The sequence below is a fragment of the Carassius carassius genome, chromosome 5 (genome assembly GCF_963082965.1).
Source record: "Carassius carassius chromosome 5, fCarCar2.1, whole genome shotgun sequence".
Lineage (NCBI taxonomy): Eukaryota > Metazoa > Chordata > Actinopteri > Cypriniformes > Cyprinidae > Carassius > Carassius carassius.
In genome coordinates this window covers 39,052,640-39,069,481 of record NC_081759.1, presented here as the reverse complement: position 1 = coordinate 39,069,481, position 16,842 = coordinate 39,052,640, and the positions used below count along the sequence as shown (strand labels likewise).

Here is a 16,842-nt window from a genome sequence, read left to right as displayed (position 1 = left end):
GTAAATCTTGATCAGTTCGGTTTCTTGGAATTTAACTTGAGGAATGAAAACCATATTTAGTGATATAGAACCTACGTATTTCACTTTTTCCTATATTTAAAAAAAAATCATTTATTGTGCATTTTCACAACACAGGTCCCTAAACATTTTAAATCCTTGTTGCCACAATCAATAGACAGTCAACCACTTTTTATTTTCTTGATTACCATTTCAAACAGAAGAGGGTCACACTCATGACAGGTTGAAAAGGTCCTCTAGTTATTCAGGACAGAGCTGACATTTCTTTTTTTCTTTGCCAGATGCAGCCCTCCATAGAAAAATGAGTCATTCAATAAATTCATGCCACAGAGAAGTCAAATGTTCCTCGTGTGACTTTATTGTAAGGAAAAGATCTCAGATACTCATTCTCCCTATCAACTCACACACAGCCCACTCTCTTATCAGACAGTGCTCATCTAGACACTTGCAATAGAACTCTTTAAAGTACAAAAGAAAAACAACCAAAGAGGTTACCCAATGTGGGAATCAATCAATAGCACAAGCCTTGTATCATAGCGCGTCGTGTTAATACACAAATACACGATGACTGGTCCACAATATGAGTAAATGAAGGGCGATATGAGAATTGGTGAATGGGACAAAAGCTCACAACATCTTAATGATTGAGAAATGGACACATTAAGAATGGCACCAAGGTCTTGTGAAGTCGAGGCCAAAAAGAAATCAAGTGTCCAATTTTTCATTTTCAGAGTCTGTTGTAGAAAAGGGGAAAATGGCAAGTGGAGGATCCATATGAAGCTACGTGCCTGGGCTCATTTCTTCTCCTCCTCACCAGCCTTCTCCTCTTTCTTCTCTTCCTTCACCTCTTCTTTCTTGTCCCCTGAACTCTTTGTCTTGTCATCATTCACAGACAGCTCCTCCAGCTTCTCTGCCACTTTGTTAGCGCTGTTCATGCTCCCTGTGAAAAAGTAAAAAAGGCTCAGCTGAAGAAACAATTAATTACGAGCCTAACAAAAGATCAGGATATAAATTAAAATAAAATGTCTGAGAAGACACGGTCACCTCCCAAGTGAACGACAAGGCAGGTTATAACGTTCTTCGTCTAACATTACTGTCGCAGACAGAAAAAGTCTAAGGCTGGATTTGTCAGACTTAAACAGAGTGAGTCTGCATGGTAACATGGTAGAGAATTATATCAGTCTTACCTTCTAAGGACTTTCTGACCTCTTCTTTGCATTCATCAAACTTCATCTTGAACTTCTGTGCATCTGCAAGACAAAGGGAACCAGTAATCATAAACTATACATTTTCAGACACAGTTTTATGCTATATACATCACAACTGTTGTCACAGTTGGCATGAAATGTAAATTCATCTATTTTCTAAATGCATATTACTGATCTCATTGGGAATTGGTTCATGCATGTATAAGCGCAACTTCCAAAGGTGTCAGATTCAGCAACTAATGGACAGAACCAAGCACTCTTCTCAATATTTGTTCCCCACTTTGATTATCTGTTTCATTCATATGTACATCACAATACAGAAAAAAACTTTTTCATAATTGTTTTTAAGCTAATGGCACATAGATAGTTGCACTACTTCAAAATACTTGGAAATGCTGTTCATTTCTACTCACTCTCTGCGTTGAGGAATCGAATAGCCAGCATCTCTGGTTTGGGTTTTTCATCTGCAAAGTCAGCATGTGTATTCCACACCCAGGCCCTGTCGCTGCCTGCATTGGGCTTCAGCTCCATCAACGGCATAACTAGAGCAAGGCATTGCAATAAACCAGTCAACGTGATTGGAAACCAATTAACAGAAGCTGAGCGTATGAGGAACTGCTGAACTCACTGTTATGATTGGCACAGATTTTGAGGGTACGGTCTCTCCTCATGAGAAGACGGATGGAACCCTTTTCTTTGTGTCGCAGAAGTTTGACGTCACCCGTCCCACGCTCCTTCCACTCTGGGGGATCATTCTCACTGGCAAAACGATACAGCTTTGCCCTCCTACATGAAAATCACATTGAAGTAGAAATTGTCAGCAGTCAAATACAATTTTTATATACAATACAAAAAAAAAGTTGATCATTTGCACTTTTTGAAACCCTTTTTAAAACTACTCGAGCACAAGATGTGATAAAACTCACTTTTATTTCTAGCATTTCAAAGGACAAAAGCTCACGAAGTTGTCAATATGCCCATATTTTGGAGCGTCCTCAAATGCAGATGTAATGTTAATGTAAACAGTAAGGAAGGAGATGATGGATTTATCAGTATATCACATCTGTACATTCTCTTAAAGTGACAGCTGTCGAATATACCTGCTGTGGTCTGAGACCTTAAACGTTCAAACAAAAGACAAAGAAAATCATTTACAGCTCTTGACAAACACTTTTGCTTTATATTTTGGCATTGTAACAACCTTATTTGAATGCATGGTTAAAGGGGTCAAAAACTATGAACACTAACATTCAGAGATTCAAACAGGTAAGCGGAGAAAAAAAGTGAGAATACTTTAAGGTATTACCTTATGTGCCCAAAACTGTAATTTTTCACACACAAAAAATAACATCGCTACAACATTTTACAAAAATCAAGATTGCATATATTTGGTCAAAATCCCATGTTTTAAAAGATGAAGTGCTATGCAGGCTATTTAACACAAAATTGGCTGATTAGACTCAAAACACAAAATGATTGCTCTCTCTCTTCCTGTTCTCATAACTCAGACCTCAAATACATAAAATATAGTTTAGTAAAGAAAATACCAAGTTGCCCAAGTGGTTATCAGTCTTACTTCTCCAATACAAATAAGCCCAGTCTACCTTTTCATTACTGAATATAAAAAGTTATGACCAGTCCGCAACCAGCCCGTTTTTTTTTTTTACCCTTGTAAGACCCACTTTTCAAGATAGTGATCATTTCTGTCCTCTAAATGTTTCCTAAATACATCTGTATGTAAATATATCTGCACAGCTTTTAGTGAGTAAGGAGTGTGATATTCTTTATATTAAAAGGAGTCATTAAAAGAGCATAAGCCAGAAAATAGAACCTAATCTGTTAATAAGGTACTGATGGAGATGAAGAAAAACATTTCATTCATACAGAGTTCTATTATTCAATTTCTGTAATATCTTCCCTGAATACTGTTAAGAGTTGGCAATAAAATAAATATGATAGACTACTGATACAAACGAAACAAAGTGCTTTTTCATTTGTTTTGATCGTTCACTTGTCTTCAATTACTTTAGGCTACTAGTTTTTACTCCTCAGTATCTTTTAAAATGAGTCTTAAATCCAACATGAGAAGGAATCGGGACAATAGTGTGGAACACTATTTTTGCCATATCACCCAAATAAGCAATGTGCCCCTTTTAGATTTAGTGACTTACATCTTGAAAAGTTCTTCCTCGTCTTCCTCTAGGGTCTTGACATCCTGCTCAGGGAGCGAGACGATGGGTTCAAAATGAGGGTCATGGTTGGAGTCCTCAACGTTGTCCGTGGATGCTTCATGATCATCTTGTGCCTCCTGGAGGGGGAAATTATAACAGCAGTTTTGTAAATCCAACTTAAAAATGACAATTATGTTATTAATGACTCACCCTCATGTCGTTCCAAACCCGTAAGACCTCCGTTCATCTTCGAGAAACAGTTTAAGATATTTTAGATTTAGTCCGAGAGCTATCTGTCCATCCATTGAAAGTGTATGTACGGTATACTGTCCATGTCCAGAAAGGTAATAAAAACATCATCAAAGTAGTCCATGTGACATCAGAGGGTCAGTTAGAATTTGTTAAAGCATTGAAAATAAATTGTTTCAAAAAATTAGGACTTTATTCAGCATTGTCTTCTCTTCCGGGTCTGTTGTGAGCGCGACTGGGTCTGTTGTGAGAGCTGTGACTGTTGACATATGACGCTTCTGATGTGTTTTCTGGTGCACCCAATAACAAAGATAACAGCAGCGCCACTGCAGTCTTGTGAACGCGCTCACAACAGACCAGCAAGAGAAGACAATGCTGAATAAAGTTCTAATTTTTTGAAAATTTATTTTCAATGCTTTAACAAATTCTAACTGACCCTCTGATGTCACATGGACTATTTTGATGATGTTTTTCTTACCTTTCTGGACATGGACAGTAGGGCTGCACGATGTGTCGTTTAAGCATCGATATCGCGATGTACGAATCCACGATAGTCACATTGCAGGATGTGCGATGTAGGCTGTCGTAGTTGATCCATTATTCATTAACTGTACGGGCCAGCTGCTCCCCGGCCCTTGACGAATGTGATTCGCGGATTAATTGCACAGCTTAACCATCATAGAGTGAAAGTTTTGACAGGGCAGAGAGAGAGAGAGAGCGCGCGCGAGAGAGAGAGAGCGAGCGAGAAAGCGCGCGTACGAGAAAGAGACCGTGAGAGAGAGAGCGCGCGCGCAAGAAAGAGCGCGCACGAAAAAAGAGAGCGCAAGAGAGAGAGCGAGACAGAGAGCACGAGAGAGAGAGAGAGAGAGCTCCCTCGCGCATATTAATCAATTGACACGATGGTGTTGATGTTTAAATCATTTAAAATGAGAATGTAAGTGTTCACCCCATTTTTGTTTGTAAGAAAAAATTTGATTAGATTTCATATCGCAATATATATCGCAGAAAAATAAAATATCGCAATGTCATTTTTTCCCAATATCGTGCAGCCCTAATGGACAGTATATCGTACACACAGTTTCAATGGAGGGACAGAAAGCTCTCGGACTAAATCTAAAATATCTTAAACTGTGTTTTTAAGATGAACGGAGGTCTTACAGGTTTGGAACGACATGAGGGTGAGTTATTAATTACATTTTCATTTTTGGGTGAACTAACCCTTAAAATACAATAAAACAGGCCAAACTAATGTCTAATGCAATGGGAAAATGCCCCAGAAACAGATGAATGACAAATTTGCTACAGCATTTGTTATGCTGAGATTCACAAAGTCCTGATCCGGTCTGTAGGGATCCTGCTTCCACATTACTCATCAGATCAGTGTGAAAGGCTGTGGGATTTAGGGATCATTCTCTGGAGTTTGGCCTATTGTCTCTGAATGTGCTGCTGCTGCAACCAATCTTACCAGCTCTGAGCCGTGAACTTAAACTCACATGATGTGATGCTGATTAATTCATGCACTTGCCTATGCACTAATCCAGTCTATCATCAATGAAGGCCTTGTAGCTTGCATTATTCAAACATGTGAAGCATTGAACTGTTTCAACTACTTTTATTACTCACGTTTTGCTCAGTCAGCATTTTAAAATGACGAGACAGTTTATTTCGCTAAACAACCGACTTCACTCGAGCACAGATATCGGTTGTTTATGTCTGAAGAGGTGAGTTACATCAGTTCTCAAAAGTGGACGATCAGTTAGCATCCAAGCTAACAGAAGCTAACAAGAGGCCTAAATGCGTTTTAAGTGTTTAAATCTCCGTCTCACCCCACAGTTTTGAAAACATTAAGCAAATGCGGTTAAAAGACGTAAATGAACCCGGAAGGGTGTTGATAACCCGGCTTTGAACGTCACGTGTTGTAGGTTAACGATGCTAACGTACACAAGCTAACATGGTTATAGCATAATACATTTCTATTAAAATCACGAGCTGTATTGACCTGGAACATGTCGTTGAAATTTTTTTACGTCAATAAAATCACACATATTTGATAGTCCGTTATGTTTAAGGAAGTGACGAACACAAATACTCTCACAATTATGAATTTTAGAACGTTAACGTACAGCTGCAACTGACAGTGTAGCGTGATTTTAAACAATAATAAAAAAAATGACAGGGTATAATAATTAACGACAATAGTATTTGGAATAGTATGTAGAAAAGTGAATTTTAACATCTTATATTCAAGCGCGCCCAGCAGGAATATGAAAAAACACCTGCTTTTTCACACTGTTAAATAAGCCCGATAAAACATTTATCGCCAACGAAACACCCGAAATAACCGTCTGTCGCGATCCGAAAGGCACAGGAGATGAAGATAGTGGCATTCTCACCTTCGGGTCCGCCATAGTTTTTGCAGATGTTTGAAGATTACGGAGAGTTTCTGCGCGGTTTGATCAGCGTTAGCTACTTTCGCGCGCGCCTAACCGGAGAAGAGAGGCGCGGTGACGTCAGCGCGCGTTTCGGCCACGCACACATTCTGCGGGATTATTAAAGCTCCAGCTGTGGTAAACAGATGTTGCTTTTAAGTTTGTTTCTTTATCAGTTTATCAAGTACATATGTACGTCTGAGCATTTGACTCTGTAAAGTTTTATGGTCGAGCACCTGCATGTAAAAAGATATTACTAAAAGATAGAGATATTACTTATTGGACCAAAAAACAGTACACAGAATCTCGTAGACTACAGTTTGCAACTAGACGGATGTACTGTTACTTCATCTACAGTCAAAAATCTGTGTGTTATGTTAGACAGCCACTTGACTTTTGAAAACCATATTTCCCACGTTACAAAAACAGCATTCTTCCATCTTAGAAACATTACCAAGCTACGAAACACGTTAACCGTTTCTGATGCAGAAAAGCTAGTTCATGCATTCATTACCTCTAGACTAGACTATTATAATGCACTTCTAGGTGGTTGTCCTGCTTCTTCAATACACAAGCTACAGGTAGTCCAAAATGCAGCAGCTAGAGTCCTTACTAGGTCAAGAAAATATGATCATATTACCCCAATTTTACAGTATCTGCACTGGCTACCTATTAAGTTCTGTATCAGTTCCAAATTATCATTACTTACCTATAAGGCCCTAAACAGTTTAGCTCCTGCGTACCTAACTAGTCTTCTACAACCCTTCAATCCATCATGCTCCCTAAGGTCACAAAACGCTGGACTTTTGGTAGTTCCTAGGATAGCAAAGTCCACTAGAGGAGGTAGAGTTTTTTCACATTTGGCTCCCAAACTCTGGAATAGCCTTCCTGATAATGTTCGGGGTTCAGACACACTCCCTCTGTTTAAATCTAGATTAAAAACACATCTCTTTCGCCAAGCATTCGAATAATGCATCTCATAATTTGTGACTGCAGTTGTATCTGATCAAATGTGCATTCTTATTCTTTAGCTTGGGTTAAACTAATACATTTTACTTTATTTGAACAGCAGCTACGCTAATTACATCTCTATTTGTTTCTCCAGTCTGGATCCAGAACACCTGAGAAGAGATGATGCTGACCCCCTCAGAGGACCTCAGATGATGCTTACCCTGAAACAACATACAGAACTTACAAATATTGCTACTTACTATACAATCACATCATAATTGCTGTTAATAGTGTTCATTGTCTGGCTGACTATTTCTTGTATACATTTTTCAGAAAATTCCTGTCATATGCACATAAACTGTCAGAGTCGCCACTTATAAGCTACTACTAAATATTGTAGAAACGTAATTTTCTGTAAAGTTGCTTTGCAATGATATGTATCGTAAAAAGTGCTATACAAATAAACTTGACTTGAATTGAATTAAAAACATTTTAAAGCCCTGCAATGTGCTGTTAGCTAAAAGACTGAATCTTCAACTAATGAACAAGTGTTGCAGTTATACTGCAGTTAAAGCAATGCATTTCACTTAAACAGGGATGCACAATGTCTACAACAATATCTTGTATAGGGGTCAAGCAAATGTGGGTTCTGGTAAGTGACCAAAATGAACTTTTTTGCATGATAGAAGAAGACCTTGTCGTGCACATTTAAAGTTTATATTGTGGCCTTTCCGTTGGATTTAATGATAGCCAACAAAAATATATTTATTAACTTTTTTTGGCAATATTTTAGTTAAAAAACTTAATAAAAGGTAACAAAAACTGTGTTTGCATAATAATTAGAAAGCAATGGTGTAATTTTATGAATTTACATGACAATAGAAACACAATAAAGGTGTCTTTTGTTTGGCACTATATACAGAGCCCTCCGTAAGTATTGGAACAGCTGAATTCAAGGCAGATGTAAAAGATTAAAAGCTAATATTTAGTTGCAGATTCCTTGCATGCAATCAGAGCAGTGAGTCTGCCACCCATAGACATCACCAGACTCTTATGGTTTGAAATGCTTTTCCCCAGCCTTTAATACAGCCATTTCCAACTGTTTTGGGATTTCTGTCTTTAGTCTCCTATTCAGTTGGTGAAATTAATGTTCAATCAGATTTAAATCTGGAGATTGATTTGGGCAATCTAAGACTTTACATTTCTTTGCCCTGATAAAGTCCTTGACTGAACTGGCAGGGTGTTTGGGTCATTGTCCTGATTCAATATGAAGTGCTTTCTAATGAGTTTGGTGGCATTTTCTTAAATATTGGTAGCCAAGATGATTTTGTACCCTTCCAAATTCATTCTGCTACTTCCATCATACATTAAGTCATCATTGAAATGAAGAGGTTCTGTTCTAGAGCCCATGCCATGACACCACCTCCACCAAGCTTTACAGATGAGCTTGTATGCTTATAGGATCACTTGCAGTTCCCTTGTTTCTCCCTTTACTGTCTATGGTTTCTCCACACTTTTGCTTTCCAAATACTTAGATAAAGGTTAATCTTTGTCTCATCGGTCCATCAATCCAGTTCCAAAACTCTACTGGCTCACATTTGTGAAGAATCTTGCCTTTCTATTCTTGGTGTTTATCACATGTTTCCATCTTGCTGTGTAGCGTCTGTAATTCTGTGTCAAATTCTCCTGCGGTCTGTAGATTGACAGAGCATCACCCCAGCTTTCTGGAGGTTGGTGGTGATTTTACAGACATGTATTTTAGGGTTCATTTTCACAGCTTTTATGATTTGTCTGCTATCAACTACTGTTGTTTTTCTCAGCCAATCAGGTCATTGTTGGTTGCTGATGTCGCCGGTAGTTTCCAAACTCTTGATTTCTCCATGCCCTTTGTTTTTCCTATAGTTCTAATTGACTTCCTCTTTTCTTTTAGCATCCAAATTGCTTGCTTTTCTTTCAGAGTTGGCTTCCTCGTCTTAATCCTGGTTTGTGTGTGTCATCATTGAATGCAAGACTTAGGATGCAGAAGCAATGGATATAACTGATAAGACACATTCCCTGCTTTTAATATCTGAAGAATTAATGCAACAGGACACAGCTGAACACATGAAAGACATGTGAGGCAACTGTTCCAATACTTATGCTCACATCAGATAGGGAGATGAAACTGTGATGAAAATTATGATCTTCTTAGCTGGTAAAACATCTTTGTGTTGAATCACCCACTAATAAAATGTGACATTCTGTAGTTTTGTCTTATATAATTACTACATTTAAAATAACCAAATTCAATCAATTAGCTTGCAAGGCATCTATTTTTACTCAAGGTTTGTTTTTCATTTTACTATGGACCATATAACAAGAATAAACAATTGCATTCTGCATACTCGTGGAAAGTTATGGGAAACATATCGAAAGACAAAAATCTCAAGAAAATGAAGGCTGAATCCTACGTGATTATTTCCCCCCAGGTTGTGTGCAAAAGTAATACCTTCAAAGCAAAAAGAAGAGCCAACCAGTGAGTGCTTTAAGAGAACTGAAGAATAACCTGTGCATTAACCTCAGCGTAGAACGGCAGAGAGGAAATCTAGGTCTGTGCTTTTTATTAACCTAAAGTATTTTCTAGTATCTCAACAGCAAATCAGTACAGTGACAGTATCACAATAATAAGATCCCTGCTAACTATACCACCATTTGTGCAATGCTCAAATACTCTATTTTATGCTGTTGAATCATTTCACCTAATGCCAATAAACTTTAAATAACTCAATGGGTGACATTTTAAGGTATTTTAAAGTATGCTATTTTCAAGAGAGTCTGAGATTGTATTGCTGTTCCGATCAGCAGATTTTCTTCAAGCCAAAGCCCAAAAAGCTAGATTGTCCCTGCGAGTTTCTTAGGGGGCTGTGGTTGAGCCCTCATGGCATGAAACACTACAGAGGTTTTTTTTTATTTTATCTACACAAGCTTGTTTTTTTTAATTTCATAAGTGCATGTATTTTATTGATCATACACAAAACATACAGGAGCAAACCTTGGCATTTGCTTCTCAAGTATCCCTTGGCAAATTACGGTCAAACACTAGTTTCACCCGCAAGTCGCAGAGTTTAATCAATTTTTAAAATATACATCAAGAACATTTTAAATACCCTAAATTCCCACCCGTTCCCTCCATCACTCACTTGGCAATCTTTTCCCTCCATCCTAACAGAGAGGGCACCTACTACCTCCAAAAAAATGAAATTAGTCTAGTTGTGCAGCATATTGCTTTTTTTTTTTAAGACATTTGCGAACATAAATACTACAGTTTGCTTTATGCTCTGATGTTGGACTGTTCAGAAGAAGAAGTTGGAACAGCAATTTCCTCCAAACTGCCCATCCAAAAAGAGAAAATGTCCAAAATAATGAGTTATTCTCCTCTTCACGACCCATGTATTACAAGCACAATGCCGATACTGAATGGACGTCCTTCAGTCCTCTGTTCCACTGGTCTCTTTCTTTCTAGAACTTTCTTATCCCCTACAATAGACAAGTTACAGGTGATGTCCACTGTTGAAACTCCAATCTGGTCCTCGGATGTCTCTTTTTCCATTTGCTTTGCCTCCATACATTCTCATTCAACATCAGTCCTCTTTGATCGAGGAAGTCTGTATATACTGACCATCACCAACATTTAAGAATAGAGCGGGTTGGTGGACATGGATACAACTGATCCACAATGAGGCAGGTGCAGGCAGAGTCAAGGGCAAAGCTTAACTGTTTAAACAGCACTAGAGGAAAACTCAATTAAGTCACAAGGCATGCATGTTAGACACTCAGTTCTAGAGCTGGTCCTCAAGAGGGTGTGATATCTGTGTGTGTGTCTGAGTATGCATGTATGAGTGTGTCTGTGTTCAAGTGTATAGGGGTCTCTTGTCTTGCAATATTTTTTAATGCAGGGCATCCCGATCTCACACTCTGGGGGAGTAATTGGGGTTTCTTGGCACCTCGGTGAAAGATTTCAGCTCGTAAGGAATCCCAGAGTCCACCTCGATGGACTTGCGGGAGAATAGCAGCCGGATATCATTGTGCAAGTAGATTTTCCCAGATTTGGAACTCTGGAATCTGAGATATGCAAACAAAGAGGAGAAGAAAAACTGGTTTTTAAGGCTCCATTGCTTCTATTTGTAATATACCACTTAGAGGATAAGTACTTTTATGCTTATATTTTAAATATATATTAAACATAGCTATCTAGTCTTTTAAGTTGGTTGCAAACTAGCATAGAAATACACACTTGGAGCTATAGAATTAAAAGCATAACTAAGAGAAATTTAAAAGTGTGGGCAATTTGCAACTATTTGAGGTAGTACAACAGTTTGAACCCATTATATATATATATATATATATATATATATATATATATATGCGTTCATGGTCATACTGGTGCTCAAATGTTGCTGTCCCATTTATTTCTTGTAAATTAAAAAAAAAAAAAAAAAAAAAAAAAAAAAAAGGGTTAAACATTGTTTGAAAAAACAATGCTGTTCTTCTGTTCATCAAAGAATCTTGAAAAATCACATTACATTTGAAAAAAAAATATATTAAAATAGAACACTCTTATTTTAAACCGCAATAATGTTTCACCATATTACTTTTTACTGTTTTTGCTACATTTTTTATCAAATAATTACAACTTTGGTGAGCATAAGAGGCTTCTGCTTAAAAAAAAAAATCTTATGGACCCCAACATTTTGTAGAACAGTAGTGTACATTTTTGTAAAAGTTTACCTGAGGTGTATCAAGTAGCAGAGAATCTTCTTCCTGTCAGACAGTGAGCCCTCCTTCCCCTCCGCCTCATCCACAGGCACCAGGAAGATACGATGGCGCAAGAAGGTCATGTGATTGACGGGCATGTCCCCAAAATTATATGTCACCAAAAACATTTTAACCACAGTCTTATTGGGGTTAAATAAGGTCTGCACAAAAAAACAAAACAAAAGAACAATCAAATGAAAAAAAAAAAAAACAGACAAAAACAGGATCAAAAAAAGTTATAACATTTAGGCCATCCACACGAATGCAGTTATTTTTTAAAACTATGCTTTTGGTCGTTCGTCCACACGCAAATGCAAACCCCAGCCAGAGCAAAGATTTTCAAAAACTCTGGTCACAGTGATATTATCTAGACAGCGAAACTAGAGTTTTTGGCCTGTGACGCTGGTGTCTGCGCTGTTATCTCCGCCTACTAGAAACTTTTTCAAGCTCAAGCTACTGATTGGCCAACATGGCTTTGCGGTTGAGACTATATCGCCACCTGTTGGTTTGGCGTGCTCTTGACAGTGCTTCATAGCATGTGTTTGTGATTTCATGTGGATGGAGTTTTTTTTTTTTTTAAGCGGAAGAAGGAAAAACTGGGTTTATAAAAATACCTGTGTACGTGTGGACATGCCTTTAGAAAATCTAAAGTACAAAGTACTCAATATAAATAAAATAAAATAGAATAAAATAAAAAACACAAATATGGAAAGACATAGAAAGAGAGCCCACCACTTGAATTGTCCCTGCTTTGGGTACGCTGTATCCTTTTTTTCCAAGTGGTTCTAGCAAGATCACCCCCTAAACAATGCAAAGAAATATGACTGTTAATATGCATTTTACAACAGAGAATTTACATATCAAGGAAAGTAAAAAAACAAAAAAAAAAAACAATAAAGTACTAAGAATGAAAATAGATACGGAAAGTATATATATACCAGGAAGGGAGAAGGGGCACTGTGCTCCGAGGTGTCATAATAAGTCACTTGCACAGGTAAGGTGGCATGCTGCGGGCAATAGGAGCCGCTAGCCCCGATCTCTGCTGTGAAGCCCTCTATCCGCCCAGATGGAGTAAAACGACCCTTCAGAATTGACTCCTGCAGACAGAGGCACACAACAACCAATCAGAAATGCAATTAAAACATTAGTCACTGTTGATTAAGGCTGGAATAAATCTTTTTAAACATCTAAAATATGAACAAATCTTTAAACTAGTCTTCATATATTGTTAAAGAGGAAACACTGGTCATCATAAGTGGGTATAAGACGTGCATTTTTTTAAAGTATCAGTAACCTGACAACCAAATCTTGGTAAATCAACTTGGAAAGGGAAATTCTTTTTTAAACACTTTTTAAATTGCTAAAGTTTCACTGCGTTTCTTTAGTAAATCCTGACAGTAGAGTTTGCATTGGTGCAAATTGTTAGTAAATCTGGCCCATAGATAAATAAATAAAAACTAACGTCTATTCCCATAATTCACTACGAGATTTCCTGTGAACTGTTAACTCCGACTGCTCAAAATCTGTAGTCTTCCTCTGACTTTCAGCAAATAGCGTGGATTCCTCCAGACTGCGAATTAGGGAAAAAATTTGTGCAAAGCTGTGAAATCTATTCCAGCTTCCAGTCTTTTAGTCTCTTTATTAATTTGCATACCTTGGTTTTATTGGCTTCAATGACAAACAGTATACACATTTATATAAAACAGGCACGGTGTGTTAATCTAGTATTTTATTTAATCATGGTTTAGGCTTGTGTACCTCAAAGTTGCCGAGAAGAGGTCTGCTAATGGAGGATAAAGAGGAGATTGAACTACAGGAGCGACTGGTGTCTGTTCGGCGTCCACTGCGTAACTGTCGACTATTAAAACAAACAAAAGAAGTAATAAACACACATTCTTATATATTAATACAACATCATTTAAGGAAAAAAAGATGACTTACGATTTGAGTCGACTCCCTACTTTGAGCCTTCTCCCTGATCTTGAACAGTCTGTAGCAGTCTGAAAAATGAAGTTTCAAAAAGATGGTACAATTAAAACTGTTTTATTCCAATAGTCTTTTTAAGAAAAAAGGTAGATAGCCTCGAAATAAAGTTAAGGGTCATTAAAAGTAAATTTTAATCTAATGGAAATTACAATAAATCAAATACAAGCTTTTGAATGACTGGGAAAAATCATTAAAAAAAATTATGACAGAGTTAGAATTTTGAAAAATTAAGATTAAGAAGTACTTACAGATGAAGATGTGGCTGCAATATCACACATCTCACAGTAGTCCATAGTATCATTCTGATAAGTTATTAAATATCAGCTAGATTTGACTATAGAATGGGTTTCAAACTTGAACATTTTCAGCTAGTTTGAACCTTTATTTCAGTCTATTCATCTCTTTGTTTTTCTCTATTCTAACCCTATATTTGCTATTTCCTCTTTGTTGGCCTGTTTCTATGACCATTTCTCTGTCCTTCACTTTCTCTTTTATTTTTCCCTTCTTGGGCTTTCTTCAAGTCCTGAGTTCAGCCTTTGAGCACTGACACCGGCGTGATGAAAGTGACAGCATATGAGCCTCTGTAGTCCGTGTAACCTTGCTCCCCCCAAATTCACTCATTCTGGAACTGAATTTGGCCAGAACCTGTATGTGTGTATTTGTTAGGTCAGGTGAGGGAGGTCTCACCTCTTGAACAATGGCTCTGTCAATGGGCTTTGTTCCAGAGTCCCAATGCTTATTGTGTTGCAATGGAAAAATGAAGCATGCATATTCTATAAATCTCTTACTCCCAATATGTCTTTTTTCATTCTGACTATTCACCTGACCTTTCATGATGACTTTTTCAGTATTGGGAGACTATCTCCACCACCCTAACAAAAATAAAGGCTTCTCTAAATAATCAGCACCTTCCCATTTCCACATGTAATATGGAAAAATTTAGCATGTTTTTACCCCTGAATTAAGGCTCTTTCACATGACTCACATTCAATGCATATCTCACAAGCCGCTTTGGTCTTTATGTGTAAAGCATTGTAAAACGATAATTTTAATGCGTGTTAAAATAATGAAAATGTGCATAAAATAATTTCACTTTCTAAAAACATTTTGTTTTCCATCTTGAGTTGAAGACTTTGAGAGTTGCATTACCAGATCCCTTCCCCCAGGGGGAGTCTTCAAGGTTAGCTCAAAAACGCATTATGTGCCAGGATCCCAAATGGGAGTCCAGAGGCTGTTTTGTTTGTCAGTGGAGTCAATGGAGAAGAAGCTGCAGAATGGTGAATGAAAAGTAAATTGGAGCCATTTACACGACAAAGTTTTCAGCCAAAAACTGGTAACTTTTTATGCGTTTTGCCTGTTCGTTTATACGACAATGGCATTTTGGGGACTGAAAACGCATGAAAAAAAAAAATGAAAAAAAAAGGGGGGGGGGGGGGGGTTTCAAAGTGCAAGTAAACACCCAATATGAGAATCTTTGAAAACGGCGACGTCATGCGCATGCGTAGTTCGTGTTAGGTATGTAGACATATGCAGTACGTGTTGATTTTAAAGGCAAGCCCGAACAAACATACACAACAATGGTGGAGTATATGGTACTATTGTTGCTGCTCAAGAGTTTGCTAACCCTTCTTCAGCGAAGTGTGGATTTATTTCACCAATATTACAACCAACAGGGAAGATGCATCTATGCAAGATGAATACACACGGCAACAGGTAATGTTTACTAGCAATGTGACAGCACCAACTACTGGCTTGGCACACGTAATACAGCGCTTTTGGCAATTTTTGCAGATATGTGCAAATGCTAATCGTTTTGAAAACGTTGTCATATATCCGCAAAACGTTTCTGTTTTTGACTACACCGTTGTCGTGTAAATGTAGCCTTAGAGTTCTTTGCAGAAACACCTTCAACATGTCTCCCACATGACAAATATTCTTACTGTACCCGAAACCTTTGAACAGAAGTGTAAATATATGAAGTCAGCTATGAAAAAATGTTTATGGCAGCACAAATTTGTTTTATGTTTGTTGCCAGTGGTACAGTACTCACTCCTAAATCGCTCATTGTATTTATATAACTGGTTCATGGGGTGCACACCAGGCAAGTTTGTACAGTATTTCTAGCTGCATTGTTAATTCATGTGAAAGGGCCTTCAGTTTCATTTCTACTTTCTTTGCATTTCACCTTTGTGTGCTCCCTTGCTAATGGCAGTAGATGGTTCCAGAAGGGTGCACCCTTGGCATCAGTGCTGCGACAGGATGCTAATCCGAGCCCCGGTGCCAACAGTGCCAGCCGACTGCGTTTTGATGTAGATGGACCCTCATCCTCGGAGCAGGACTCTCCTGTATCACTAGAGGAGAGAAGTCTTTTCTTCACTGGACAGGAATTGGATGATCCTGATACCAGGCCATTTGCTTCCACTGGTGTTTTCTCAAGAGAGCTCAGTCTGCTAGAGGAGGAGGTCTTCGTCTCTGCCGGTGGAGGAGAAGATTCAAAAGTCGTCCCCCATTCGACAGCTTCAGCTGGTGTTGAAAATGGGACAGGTGCCCAACTGCTCTCTGTGGCAGACAGCATGCCCTTGACGTCGACAGAGTTATGGCCTTCGTCCCTTGGCTCATCGCTGGAGCCAGCCGGGATGTTTCCTGCTGTGGAGGCCTCGGTTCTGGCAGTAAGTGTGGGAGGTCTTCCCTCAAAGTGGCCCCAGAAGGAGTGAGGGCCCTGTGGGTCCACCATAGGAGGAGATTTTGGGGACAGCGGGGCGAAGACATCCGGGATGGGCCTGTCGTGGTTGTGCTGGGCTGGCCGGCGACCAGGAATCGGTGGATGTGAAGGGGAAAGGGGAGGTGACCTAGGGATTTCTGAGTCTCTGTGCTCAAGGAGCGAGTTGCAAAAAAGTGGTTCCACCCCAGAGCCACACAACACCTCCCCATCGGACTCATCATCGTCGTCATCCTCATCCTGTTGGAGAGGACGCTTACTGGCAACTGGAACCGGCATCCCCTTCGGGCTACGTTTCATACCTACTCGGACAGGCC

The 16,842-nt window shown here is 38.6% G+C and overlaps 2 protein-coding genes and 1 non-coding gene across 3 annotated transcripts in view; all 3 read right to left on the bottom strand.

The window, feature by feature from the left end:
• Positions 1-353: 353 nt before the first annotated feature.
• Positions 354-6,196, bottom strand: LOC132141597 (ran-specific GTPase-activating protein-like). The gene is made up of 6 exons (XM_059551264.1): positions 6,040-6,196; positions 3,398-3,534; positions 1,855-2,012; positions 1,640-1,768; positions 1,206-1,268; positions 354-958 (listed from the first exon to the last, which is right to left on the bottom strand). The coding sequence occupies exons 1-6, from the start codon at positions 6,052-6,054 to the stop codon at positions 813-815; spliced, it is 648 nt and encodes a 215-aa protein (XP_059407247.1). The 5' UTR covers positions 6,055-6,196; the 3' UTR covers positions 354-812.
• LOC132141654 (small nucleolar RNA SNORA77) lies at positions 1,095-1,171 on the bottom strand. Its single transcript, XR_009433922.1, has one exon. It is a non-coding gene; the product is annotated as a small nucleolar RNA SNORA77 (small nucleolar RNA).
• Positions 6,197-10,092: 3,896 nt separating the features above from the next.
• The window catches only part of LOC132141595 (atos homolog protein B-like), a 7,396-nt gene continuing 646 nt past the window's right edge, over positions 10,093-16,842 (bottom strand). Inside the window, exons 2-8 of the mRNA XM_059551260.1 lie at positions 15,992-16,842; positions 13,762-13,820; positions 13,579-13,678; positions 12,759-12,917; positions 12,553-12,621; positions 11,794-11,981; positions 10,093-11,127 (exon numbers count right to left, since the gene is read on the bottom strand). Coding sequence (XP_059407243.1) covers positions 10,974-11,127; positions 11,794-11,981; positions 12,553-12,621; positions 12,759-12,917; positions 13,579-13,678; positions 13,762-13,820; positions 15,992-16,842 — 1,580 coding nt within the window. The 3' untranslated portion in view covers positions 10,093-10,973. The remainder of the gene's footprint in view (positions 11,128-11,793; positions 11,982-12,552; positions 12,622-12,758; positions 12,918-13,578; positions 13,679-13,761; positions 13,821-15,991) is intronic.